Genomic DNA, 13252 nt, shown 5'->3' with positions numbered 1-13252 from the left:
TGCACCTTGTAAGCAATGGATCTTTTATGTCAGCAGGAAGTAGAGAAACCTCTTTATTTCTTTAGACCTTTCTTCCAGCAAACAGTAAAAGCTTTGTTGAGCTGACTTCATTGATCGTATGGAATGATTTCCTGCAGGCTTTCTTCTGTGTTTGATTGTGCATTATTGGAGTTTAAGTATAGTCCTGGTGTAGATGAAACAGTAAAACACTAATACTGATCCCAGCTCTAAGCAGATACGTGTCCCAGAAGATAGCATGTCATGTAAACTGATGACTTTGGAGCAGTTTTGCTGCTCTGACTGACCACTTTTCTGTGCCTCCTGGCCTGTCCTCCCTTCATGATGTTTTGAGCTTCATTCCAAGCTGTGGCTCTGTCGCACAGTCCACTTCAGGATACTGTTTGTCTTTCTGTAGGTTATGGAATATGCTGTCAGCTTTGAATATTTATAGAGAGAAGAGGTTAGCAATATCAAGTACTGTTCCTGTTCATCTTGTTTTGTCAAGCGCTATGAAATTTTCCTTTTGCGTGTGCTGCATTAAAAGCCTTGTGAACCAAGTGTGTGGCACGTCATGCTTACACCAGTGATGCAGCCCACAATTTATGGGAACATGTAATCTGTGTGACAGCATAATCTTTGGAGCACTGCTTTGTACGAAGGATCCATTGCTCAAAGGTGGTGAGCTGTCAGAGCTCACTGTGTCAATTAATATGCAGCAGGCTTTGTGTCTGCTGATTGTTCTCCTAATTGCCTGTACAGGATGAGCTGTGTTACCGGCAGTGGTGGTGCATATTTAAGGACTCAGGGCAGTGCAGAGATGCTCCCTGATGTCCCACAGGCCTCCCGTGTGTCTTCAGGGCAACTACTTCAATCCTTGAAAAGCTTCTGGCAGCCCGTGGTTCTGACCACATCTTAGGAATGTGGCAAAGAGAGGCTGCAGGCCCTGCTGATGCAGCCGTGGGCAGGATCCCTCTTTGCCCACTCCTTCTGGAGAGCTGTGATGCTGCTTGAGTCCAGCATGGATGCAGCTTGTTCAGGATGGTTGGCTTTTCCGAAGACCTGGATCTGTGCCAGAGAATGGGCCTTCATCTCTGGCTCTTTGCTGCTCTCTACTAGGCAGAGTCATCTAGTACAAGATTTTACTTGTAGCTATAATCAGTAATATATCAAAAGGCCTAATGTTATTTAACATACTTATTTGTGATAAGAGCAGGCTGTTGCCTGTAAACCTACAGTTACATCCTCCTTCTTTGTGGTGCTCATATAACTACAGTGAATAGAAGTGATCTGACTGAAAAGTAACTCAAAACATGTATTTTCAGCTATGTTTGTTCTCTGGTCAGATAGCCAGTTTATTGATTTGGGTTGCTTCTCACTGGGATGGCATTAGAAATGAGGTGGGTGGTAGAAGCAAGAAGGAAGCAAGACCCATTCACTGCTTTCACCAGCTGCCAACACTTAGCCTTTATTAAATGTCACTGTGGAGTTGAGGTGGTTGTCAACTCTGAAAGTGATTTCAAGTCCAGTATGTGCTGTCTGCTCTTTTGTTTTGTAAGAGTAATGAACTTTCCCTGTGTAATGAGAAGGAATAAAAACACCAACCTCACTTTTCTTAAGCTCTCAATGCAAACTTGAGGGTATCGGCTAATTTAAACAATTAAATTTCAGTCGCAGTACTTACGTTTCAAATCAGAAGTTGGGTAACCTTGGATTCTTTATGTTGCAACTTTTCAGAGGCTGTTAATTTTAAAGGTAATGTAGCAGCTGGCCAAGCTTCAGGCTGCATAATTAGGAAGCAGAGATTCAAGTTGCTTGTGAACCCAAGTCTCCTCATTTCTGAGGTGCAGGGTTTAGTTCTGTGTTACACAAAATAAACTGTCTGTTTTCAGTGGTCACTGAGCAAGTATTTTATAGAGCTGAGCTTCATTTATGCTTCTGAAAGTCTGTTGCCTGTTTACAATCCTGTGCTGTTTTCTTGTTTTGTTTCAATCTCTCTCTGCTTTAGTTTGTGTCTGTGACTGAATGTTCTTTTATCTTTTTCCCATTGTGATCTGCTCCTCGAACCAGCTTGGTAAAGTTTAGTTGTTTTTCCTTTGTCCTGCTTGATTTAACAATTAAAGTTGTTATGCGATAGTTGAATCTTAAGGTACTACACTGTAAAACTGTGTTAAACATCCTGTTTAGTATACTGTGTGAAAGAATATTTAGCTGTTTAATCAAGGAGAGTACAGAAAACAGTTATATATGAGCTTTAATGTGTTTTTCTTCAGAGTTTGAATTTCTATTTTAAGAAATAGCAAATTAGTGTGTGCATGGAAAATGAGATTAATGCTGAAGTGATAGTACTTGAATTTAAGATTGTGATGTTCAGTTTTCTTTACACCTGGTGTTTGTTTCAAGTCTTAGGGCAGTTTACATTTAGAAACAAACAAAAACAAAAAAAATCCCCAACCCAATCCAGAAATTATGCTTTAAAATTGAATTTTGCAAAGAACTAGGCTGAGGAAGTTTTGCCTGTTTTAAGGAACATTGCAACTGTATCAATTACTTAAAACCTGAGAACTTGTTCACCTTTAAAAACATTTATCATTTACCTTGAATCACTTGTTCCATTTTGATAGCCTCCTTCATATAGAAAATATAGCATGAGATGTCAGTTTAATTGCCAGTCTAACAGTGCTCTATCTTCTATGTGAAAGGAAGTATTCTGTACATTTTTCCATGTTTGACATCATGGTGTTTTGAATAACCATGTTCCATATTCATATCAATTTTTTGTTTTTGTTTTCAATTTATGCACAGCACTTGCTCTGAAATTTGGGGACTGAGTACACCAAACACGATAGATCAGTGGGATACAACAGGCCTTTACAGCTTCTCTGAACAAACCAGGTGAATATTCTGCCCTCTCTCGCATAATAAAAATCTTGTGGGAGGGATTGGCTTTGGAGGGTCTATAATGGGATGCTTTAGCTATAAAATAGACTAAAATGCTTCCTAGGCCTCTCATGGTACAGCATTTTGAAGTATTTCCTTGCCAGTGTAGAAATCAGTGTGTTCACAGCTGATGTTTTGACCAACGAAACTCTTAATTGTGCAGTTATTCCTTTTTCATGCCAGTGCTATTGAAAGAATGGGAAGACTTGTTACATGCAAGCTCTAATGTGATTTGGTATTTATATTAACAAAGTTAGAAAACTTAATTCTTTAGACCTAATCTTACAAAGTGTTTAAACTGCTTTGTATGCCACAAGCTTTCAGTTAAATCTTGCTAATTGGCTCAGATACGAGCTACTAAAGAATTGTTTGCAAATTCTTCAGTAGTTAATGGTGGGCAAATTCTAAACAGGGTCTTTATTTTTTCATGTCACATTACTTGATTTGTGTATTGAGGTTTGTCTCCCATCCCATAACAATCATAAACATCTGCATTTGTGTAAGCATATGCAGTCTGTCTTAAAACTAGCAAAACATTTTCAGCTGGTAGCAAGGCAGATGAAGTGAAGAAGATAAACTATGCAGCCTTTACAAGATGTGCATTCATGTTTTTTTGCGTTGCAGTTATACTGCCATGTGGATCACTTGGGCAGCTGACTGCTTATAGGCTTATTTGCAGTCCTGTGGGAGTTCTTATGCTTAAAACCATAAAGCATCCATACCACAGCAAAGCCTTGAGGTGCCTTTAGCAGTGGAAGAGACCATTAAGTGTGTGATTCTATTTTTAACAACTGTCTTCTGTATTAAAAAAAAAAAAGGATATGAAGCAATCATTCTAAATACTTGGATGTAAGTGGCTTTTAATGAACGCTAAATTCACTGGCAATAATTGAGCAGCTCAAAAATGAGTCGACATTGCTTGATACAATCATTTCCACTGCATTTGAAGCCTTTTAGCTAGAGTATAAATGTCACTAGCAGAGCCAACGCACTGAGTTCTGAGAGTGAGCTTACCCCTGCGTGTCCTCTGTTGCTGGAGTGGTGGAGGCAGCACACAGTGTGTAAATACTTGTCAACATCTTTCCCCTGCAGATCTCTCGATGGCCGTCTGCAGGTGTCTCACCGCAAGGGATTGCCACACGTCATTTACTGCCGCCTCTGGCGCTGGCCAGACCTCCACAGCCACCATGAACTTAAGGCAATTGAAAACTGTGAATATGCTTTTAATCTTAAAAAGGATGAAGTATGTGTAAACCCTTACCACTACCAGAGAGTGGAGACACCAGGTAGGAGGGTTGTTTCTGACTTGCTGTGGCAGCCTCTGTTTGTGTTTGTTCAGTATAATGTTTTTAATGAGAAGTAGGAGAAAGGCGATGTCCTCTCTTTGTAGGAGTACAAGATTCTTTTTGAGATCATATCCCAGAAAGATTTTAAGAGTAAAGTTACTGGAAAATCTTTACAAATGTGTTTATTAACACTTCTAGGACTGCTAGCAGTTTCTAGCTGGCCAGGTGCAATTTAGACTGAGTAAGACAAAAAAGTTGATTTACCTTTGCTAATGTGGAATAGTCTTATTTAAGACACCTCTGGAGTCCCATCTCTTCCAGTAACTAGCTGTGCAAATACAGTATTAGAAGTGGTGAGTTTCAGAAGATTTCAAAACTTCTGAAGAAACTCTTAGATATTTTAGGTTTATTTTTTCCTTTTAGCTCACAAAATGGTGTATTTTGATTACCAGTGATTTTTGAATTTTGCCTTTCCAGTCTTGCCTCCTGTGCTTGTGCCACGGCACACTGAGATCCTAACAGAGCTGCCACCTCTGGATGACTATACCCATTCCATTCCTGAGAACACTAACTTTCCAGCTGGGATTGAACCACAGAGCAATTACATACCAGGTATTTATTAACTCCCACTGTAGACAGTATGTTCTGAAGCTGTGCCACTGGAACAAAGATGGTAATTTCGTCCTTGTAAGTGATCAAATTAATTGAAATATGCACCACTAAATTAGATTTAGTTGATTTCATGTATTAATTCCAGTGGAAATACCTAAACAATTTTGTTTGCAGAACATGATCCTGCATGGAACCATATTGCTGTCATTTCACAATAGCTTACTTGGCTTCAGGAGCTTATTTGAGATTCAGAATGCTAATAAAGTGCAAAGTAGATCTTCACCTTATGCTTTAAACCTCTTTCACAAACATGCAGGGCTTGCCAAATGCTGTGCGTTGGAGATTGAGTAATAAACTGATGCTCAATCTCATCCTACCTAATATGTGGAGAAAACTTTTAAGTTGCAAAGCAGTGACTTAAAAATTGTCGTGATCTGTAGTTCACATCAACAGTGGTCAGCTTTAGCTTTTTGTTAATATTGTGTGCATGGTGTTTTGTCTTTCTAGTATGAAAGAACAACCTGACAACATTGAACTGTTAAAGAATTTCTCCTCCCTCTCTTTGCCCCTTTTTCCACCCCAAAATAAACAACATCGCTATTCTGCTGCACCCAAAATCCTGTTACCCCTCACTGAAACATAAAATCAGTGACCTTTGTTTCCTACCTCAGCTTCCTGTTTCCTGTATCTTCAGGAAGTGGCCTGGAGTGTAAAACCAAATAAAGCTGAAGTTTGCTCATAAATGTTTAATGCATTCATGTTACAAATGAGCTGAAAATTCACATCTGGAGTCTCCGAAAGAATGAGATGACTGCCCCAAAACTGAAATATGTGCAATGCACAAATTGTACCTACAGGTCTTAAACAGAATGTTGCTTTTGTTTTCTTTAAATATTTCCAAGAATTGAAATGGCATTAAACAATCAATTAATTTGATCCTTCTGTTTAATTTTGGCCACACCTTTATAGAGCAATTTAAGGCGCTAAAAATTTGTGTTGCTTTTTTAACTTGTTTATACTTTTTTGACTCAGACTGAGGGCTTTTGGTAACATTTGTAAACAGCTTACTGTAAAGCCACCTTCTGCAAATCCAGTGCTATGGAAATGAGCTAAAGTAGTTATTTGCAGGAAGTTTGCGCAAGGTGATTGTAGGAATTCACATGATCTTCAAATGTTTGTGCAGGTAACCACACCTCCTCCTCTTTGTGATGGACACCCTGCTCTTGTGCTCATGTATCGTGGTATCTTACTTTATTTGGCCCTGCTGACTTAATCTGGAATGCTTGGCTGAGTGCTGATGAGTCTTGTGTGCTTTGACAGCCTTCTCCAGAGAACTGTTCTCTTCAGCAGTAGGGCAGGCTCACATCTGGTGGCTTTGTGCCCCAATCCTGCCTCAGCACTTGGATCTGCAAGAGAGTTCTGTGGTCACGAAGGTGCAGGGTGGCCTTTGGGAGCTGCATGTTCCAGTTCAGGTTCTGGATGGGCTGAGCTGCATCAACCACACTTTTGGCAGCACTCAAAGCCTGCTGTGGATTTTCAGTGCCCCACCTGAGTGTTCATTTCCAGCTGTGTGGTGCTCGACTTCTGACCCTAAACTATTAATAGTACTAGGTGGAGTAAATCTTCTCTGTTTGGGCAGAGCCTGGACATGGAAAATAATCTGTGCCAAAGAGCCTAGATTACCCACTGGAAACAGCAGTGGTGTGTTGGATTGGAAATGTGTATTGACCTTTTGCCACAGTTGTGGGCTTAACTCTAGCTAATGGTTTGGAGAAGGGTGGAGTCCCCTTTATCACAATGAATCCTGTAAAAATCTTCAAAACGGGTATGAGTTTTGTTGTCGTATTTCTTACTAGTGAAGATTTGCCTTAGTCGTCCTTTCAAATTCTCACTTGAATTTTGTCATGTCTATATTTAGTACACAAAGTGAATCAAAGATAAAATTCTCTCAGTTCATTTTAATTTAATCAACTGACTTAATCTAGTTTCCTCTAACTAGTTTCCTTCTGATCTCTCAATATTGCAGTACATCTCAGACATGATGCTTGTTATAATTTTATTTTATTTCTTAAGCAAAAAGGCTTTATCTTTTAATTTCTGCTGTTTGGTAAGAATGTAATTAAAGGTGTTTAACCTCTGTAAGTTTCAGAGACAATTCTAAGGCGATTGTAGAGATAGTTACCTTCAAACACTTTTACTAAAATAACACAGGTTTTGCCTATAATATGTAGGAGAAGACATTTGCCCAGTTCAAAGAAAATTATTTCCTGAAAGACAGTTGGTTAACTCATTATCTGGATTATAAAGAACATTTTGAATGCAGAAGAGGAACGTGCATTCTCTCCTGGGTTTTGAAGATATTTCTGAGGAATTAGACAGTTTCTGGTTATCAGAATGCTTCAAAGTTGGTACTGAATTTAGTTTGGTCTGTGAAATTCTGTCTTTAAAGAAAGCTACTTAAAAGAATAGATGATAGTTTTAGTGGAGCTTAGAAGTATTAGTTGTAATAATAATAGAACTTGTGCAGTGTTCTAAGTTAATCTAGTTATAAATGAGTCAAATCATCTGTTGTGTATTGAAGAAATACGTATTTGAGGACTGAACTGAAAAACAACCTTTAAATCTAACAGCTTCAGTAAGGTGTGGGAGGGTATCTGACCTCATGGTTATCCTGCATAAAGACAGCTGACAATATTTTTTTGTGGAAATCAGCAGATGGTTTTTTTCATTTGTAAGTCTACTAAATATGAAAGCTGTTGATCACAATTGCAAAGTTGTTACTCATTGTAGTGACAGCATCTTGTCTTAAATGGAACAAACAAGGATTCTGGTATTTATATAACATGTTTTAGCAATTCACTGACATACAAAAGAAGGTACATTTTACATACCAATAAGGCAGGTAATGTGTTTGAAGTCCTACTTGAAGGAAAAAGGAACAGCAAAATGACATTCAGATTCAGTGTTCTGGTGTAACAGAGCTCATGAAGATGTCATGACAAAATGCACAGGAGTTAAATCTTGCAGAAGTTTCCCTAGTCATTTTACAAATTGGTGGATTTTTATTTTTTTTTTTAACAGAAACACCTCCTCCAGGATATATCAGTGAAGATGGAGAAACAAGTGACCAGCAGCTGAACCAAAGCATGGATACAGGTAACATTTATTTTTCATTACTTTCAAGACTTTGTGTTACTAGCTGTGATCCCTCTGCACAGGAGCATGAATGCAGCCCAAAAGATGGTGGCAGTTTTCCTCTGTAAAATCTGGTGTTTTCTGCCTAAAATACCACTTTCAGTCTTTAATGAACAAAACATCTTTTTTGCTAGGGAAATGCTTTTAAAACATTCTGTGACATATTAAGTATATTACATCTGTTCTGTAACAGAAATATGCAAGTCTAATTAAGACTTCATAAGAAACCCTTAAAATAGATTTTAATAGCTAAATGATTTCAGCCCTTCTCCGATAAACAGGTTCATTGAAGCACAATGTCTGTTGGCCTAAAAAAGTTAGACAATCTGAGAACCTGTCTCAAACTCCGACAAACATACCACTTCTGCCATGTTTCGAATTAATTCTTGTATGCAAGGCTCTTTGGCAGAAGTAGCAGCATTTGTGCCTTTGTTTGTAAGGGTTTCTAGATAATGTGGTTGACCTTCGACAAAGCACAGTTAATGTGCTGGGTAAGAACCTCCTGCTGTGTGTTGGCAGACTTGAGTGTGCTTGGTTAGCTAATGTTAGCAACCATTTTCAGTAAGTTGGAATCAGCTGCACCAGTTTCTGTAAGAACTGCAATATTTTCCTACTATGTGACAATAAATACCTTAATTAAAACAGCCTGACATCAGCAAGTCACTGTAGGAATGTTTCTGTGAAAGCCTTCCTGTATTTTGCCACCTTGTGTGCAAATTGTGTCAGAGAGTTCATGTTTCTCGGAGTAGTTAAATTCCCCCTTCTGAGAAAGAATTAATTCCTCAAGTGAGGAAATCTAGCGTGGTCTTTTCTGGCGATCATAGAATCATAAATTACAGAATGGTTTGGGATAAAAGGGACCTTAGAGACCGTCTCTTTCCACCAGGGACACCTTCCACCCCAGGTTGCTCCCAGCCCTGTCCAGCCTGCCCTTGGACACTTCAAGGTATGGGGCAGCCACAGCTTCTCTGGGAAACCTGTGCCAGGGCCTCACCATCCTCAGCATAAAGATTTTTTTCCCAATATCTAATCTAAATCTCTCATCTTTCAGTTTGAAGCCTTTCTCTCTTGTCCTGACACTACCTGCTCTTGTAAACAGTCCCTTTCCAACTTTCTTGAAGGCTCTCTTCAGATACTGGAAGATCTTTTCCAAGATAAACCTTTTCCTTTAAGAACAGAGAGGCAATGTTTTGCTTGTCTCATCCACTCTTTCTTACCTGCTTTTTTAGTGAATTTGGGAAGCAGCTACCTTCTCACTGGAGAAGTGCATAACTAACTTTGAGAGTGTGCACGAAGTGGCAGAGTTCTGCCAAATACAACAACTCAGTTAACTGAGTCTTTACAAGGAGGGGTGGGTACCCAGAAGTCTAAAAAATTGAGTGAAATCCTAATTCAGAGTAAGTATGTGTTATGCCAGAAAACTGAGGTTTCTTACTCTGAAAAACTTCAGTGTAAACCTGATTTAGATAATGTTTATGCTTACTGGTCTGAAATAACAAAAATCATTTGCACTGAAACCTGTCTGTCTTGTTTCAACAGGATCTCCAGCAGAGCTGTCTCCTAGTACTCTCTCTCCAGTTAATCATAGCCTGGGTAAGCTGGAAATACTTAAAATTATTTCTCCATTTGTAGTGACTCTTCATTATGTATGTAATTACTTTAAAAGTGAAAATACACTGTAAGAAATTAAGAGCTGTATTAAGAGGTGACTGTTGGGTTGGTTTCCGGATGTTAAACTTAATGGGGCTGGATTAATCACTTTTTAACAATTACTCTGTTTCTGTACCTGTTGAGCTTGTAGCAAAGAGAAAGTGGTATCTCAGTGTGTGCAGGAATAGCATTTATAAAATGAATAGTTTAAAGGATGTTTGCCTGTCCATGATGCTGCCCAGACTTGCTGTCTCCCTTGTGTGTTCTGCTGCTCTTCTCATGTACTATTTCACCTGTAACCAGCTCCCAGTTGTTACTCCCACATTAGTAGCCCACCTGCTTTGATCCAGTGCTATTGCTGTGTGTCTGTGTAAGTGCCTCAGGAAGATCAGATTGCCATGGGTTTGTTTAAGGAATGGTGACAGGATGTGACAGGAAAATGCAGAACGCTGAGTAAGTAATTAGGGTAGGTAAAAAGGGGAAGTGGTGAAGGAAAAACCCCAAGATACACAGGGAAGATACTCTAGCAGGGGACAATAAAGTAGCTTAGAACTACCTTTATCTAAAGAGGCAGCGTAATATAAGAGAATGTGATTTTCATATTATTTTTTTCTCCTTTTTGTTGTTAGGTGTTTGATAGTTTAATCTTTTCTTTAATGCTTCCAAAACATTTGCAAGGTACAGAAGAGGCAACAGGAATGTCTCAGCGTCTGGTGCTCAGAGCACCATTAGCTTAATCATTTTGCCGAGCAAAATGCAAGTACTGAACTAAATGAGCTGTGGTCAGATTAGATCACCCCTTCTTCCCCTCCTCCTTCTCTTGTGTGGAATATTGAATTCCATTCTGTTTACTGAATTAGGTAAGAAGGACAGCAAGCAAAATATAGTTTGAGGAGACTACTGCTGTCATTTCTGGGAGAGACAAATAGCAGGGTAGATCAATCTACTTTCAGCCTCAAAATCTGTGTTAAGCTTGGTTTTCAAAATTTTTTTTTAGACTTGCAACCAGTTACTTACTCGGAGCCTGCGTTTTGGTGTTCAATAGCATATTATGAATTGAATCAAAGAGTGGGAGAAACCTTCCATGCGTCTCAGCCTTCCCTGACTGTAGATGGCTTTACAGATCCATCAAATTCAGAGCGATTTTGTCTAGGTCTGCTTTCCAATGTAAACAGAAATGCTACAGTGGAAATGACAAGGCGACATATAGGTAAAGATCTCTGATCTTTTAACTGTTTAATTTCATTTTGTCGGTTAAATTTTGTGGAATGACCCAAGTAAGGATGTGTGTTGGGTTCCTTTCACCCTTGTGCAGCCAGCCATCAGCCGTATCTCTCAGGGCGTGTCAAGGAGAGTTTGGTCTCTCTGGCTGAGAACAGAAGTGGAAAGACAGAGTCACTGCTTCTGAAATTAGGGAGAAATGTAGCAGCTTCTGCCGCTGAAGCCCGCTTGAATTGGGAAGAGATGTAGTGATGGCTGGGGCTCAGAGGAGCTCAGTCAGTAGCCCCATATCTGGTGGCAGCTGCAGTCACACAGCTGTCACACTGAGGGCAGCACAGGAGGAAGCCACTCTGCTGTGTGGCACTCCTGTAGCTCACATTGCTCTTGTTGCCTTCTGGAAAATGATGGCACACCAAGGCATCCCCATGGGGGCAGATTCAAGGCTCCCAGGCTCCTCAATGGGCCACTCTGCCCTGTGCAGCATTTATGTTCAGAATTGCTTGTAACTGAAATTTAAGCGTTAATTACAAAATGTTCCCACGTTGCTTAGTTTACTGTAGTGCAGAATGGGCAGTGATAGGATGAAATTCTGAACTCTTTTCTGAAATGGGAAAAGCTGCTATTGAGAACCCATTGTTTTTACATGATTAAGATTTTCTTTGTAATGGTTAGTCAAGAATGTTGTTTTCCACAGTGCATTGTCTTGAGTTTGGGTTCTTCAATAAACTACCTTCATTCTTTATTTTTTTCCCAGATACTTTCATTAGCAACATCTACGAGATTTTATTTTTTTCGGTTGTTGTTTTTAATCGCAGTAAAATTTCAACCTCTTCTGTAGAACCGACCCCTTTTATGCCAAGTCCAAATGCCAAATGCAAATGCTTGTATAATAAAACTTTAGATGTGCAGAAACCCAGGCTGTGCCTGTGCTGACTGGTCAAAATGATCAATGATGAGGAAGAGCAAAACCTCATGAGCCCTTACTCTTTAACAGAACAGAGGAGCTCACATTTTGTTTGAAAAATTGTTGTAATGAAAAAGGTGAATGGAAACTATGGCCTATAAAGTATCTGTTAATTATAAATAGTTCTCTCTGGGAGATCAATTGCACATTATTTACTTTCTGCTAGAAATAATGCATGCGGATTTGTTTTCCACTCAGAGACAGAACAAAATAACAATTTTTAAAGGTGGACAGTTGAGTGGTTTTCACAGATTTTTTTTTTCTTTTGTAACAGGGCTAAATGAAGTCATACTGTTCTTGTTAAAGCAGTACAGGGGTATGCAGTGGGTTGTGAAATAGTGTGGGTGCATGTAAGCAGAGAGTGTTGCAGTGGTGATCTTGTTGTATTTTTTCTCTTTTGACCATAGTGGCCTGTGCTGCTTCACATACAATGCTTTAATATTGGCACAAGTTTTAATTCTGTTTTTATGAACACTTCTTCTGAGGTTGGATTTGGTTTCAAGCCATTATATGACTGGAAAAGGCTCTCTCACTTTTTATCCAAAAATTATTCTGCTTTTCCTTCATATATTGTGCATTTGTGAGAGAAAAATGCAATTTAATTGTGTTCTGCTCCTGCTACAGCTGTCAGCACAGCAGCGAGTTCCTGTAGATAATTGATTTCTGTTTCTGTTGTAAAGAACAACCTTGGCCTTCTCTGAAAAATAAACTCCCTTGTTCCCTAGTCTGCTTGTGTCATACCATAACTGGAGTTCCTTTGGGTTTTACTCCAGGCAGGGGAGTGCGTCTGTATTACATTGGCGGAGAAGTTTTTGCCGAGTGCCTGAGTGACAGCGCGATCTTCGTTCAGAGCCCCAACTGTAATCAGAGATATGGCTGGCATCCTGCAACTGTCTGCAAAATTCCCCCAGGTTGGTAGCCTACCAAAGGGCTCATGTGAAAACGCCCAGTGGTATTTTAATTTGCTTTCCTTTTTTGTAATCCCTTCATAGATTCAGGCTTCTGTGTAGCAAACGCGAGTGTATTCTCTGACTGTATCTTTTTGACTCTTTACAGGATGCAATCTAAAGATCTTTAATAACCAAGAATTTGCTGCTCTTCTGGCTCAATCTGTGAATCAGGGCTTTGAAGCAGTTTATCAGCTTACTAGAATGTGTACCATAAGAATGAGCTTTGTTAAAGGATGGGGAGCCGAATACAGGTAAGAAAAGAAAACTCTTTGTTCTTGAATTCAGAGTTAATAGTTTTCGTTCTTTCACTGGTATACTGTTTCTGTCTGGCTTGAAAGCCATGCGTTCACACTTCTTGCTGCTGTTGTGGATATGCTGTGTGCAAATTGAACCCATATTTTCCTTTTTTCTCCCCCTCAGCTATGGAACTGCTAAGT

At 39.4% G+C, this 13252-nt stretch overlaps 1 protein-coding gene across 6 annotated transcripts in view; it reads left to right on the top strand.

Moving 5' to 3' along the window:
• The window catches only part of SMAD2 (SMAD family member 2), a 49783-nt gene that overhangs the window by 30309 nt on the left and 6222 nt on the right, over nt 1-13252 (top strand). Inside the window, exons 3-11 of one of the 6 annotated variants that reach the window (XM_066339146.1) lie at nt 2803-2892; nt 4030-4223; nt 4701-4835; nt 7917-7991; nt 8917-8976; nt 9570-9623; nt 10678-10890; nt 12639-12776; nt 12922-13066. In XM_066339146.1, coding sequence (XP_066195243.1) covers nt 2803-2892; nt 4030-4223; nt 4701-4835; nt 7917-7991; nt 8917-8976; nt 9570-9623; nt 10678-10890; nt 12639-12776; nt 12922-13066 — 1104 coding nt within the window. The remainder of the gene's footprint in view (nt 1-2802; nt 2893-4029; nt 4224-4700; nt 4836-7916; nt 7992-8916; nt 8977-9569; nt 9624-10677; nt 10891-12638; nt 12777-12921; nt 13067-13252) is intronic. The other 5 variants (XM_066339148.1, XM_066339147.1, XM_066339150.1 and 2 more) reach the window with 5 other exon arrangements.

The sequence above is a fragment of the Sylvia atricapilla genome, chromosome Z, assembly GCF_009819655.1.
Source record: "Sylvia atricapilla isolate bSylAtr1 chromosome Z, bSylAtr1.pri, whole genome shotgun sequence".
In the NCBI taxonomy this organism is placed as follows: Eukaryota; Metazoa; Chordata; class Aves; order Passeriformes; family Sylviidae; genus Sylvia; species Sylvia atricapilla.
This window is presented reverse-complemented; position numbering and strand designations above follow the sequence as displayed.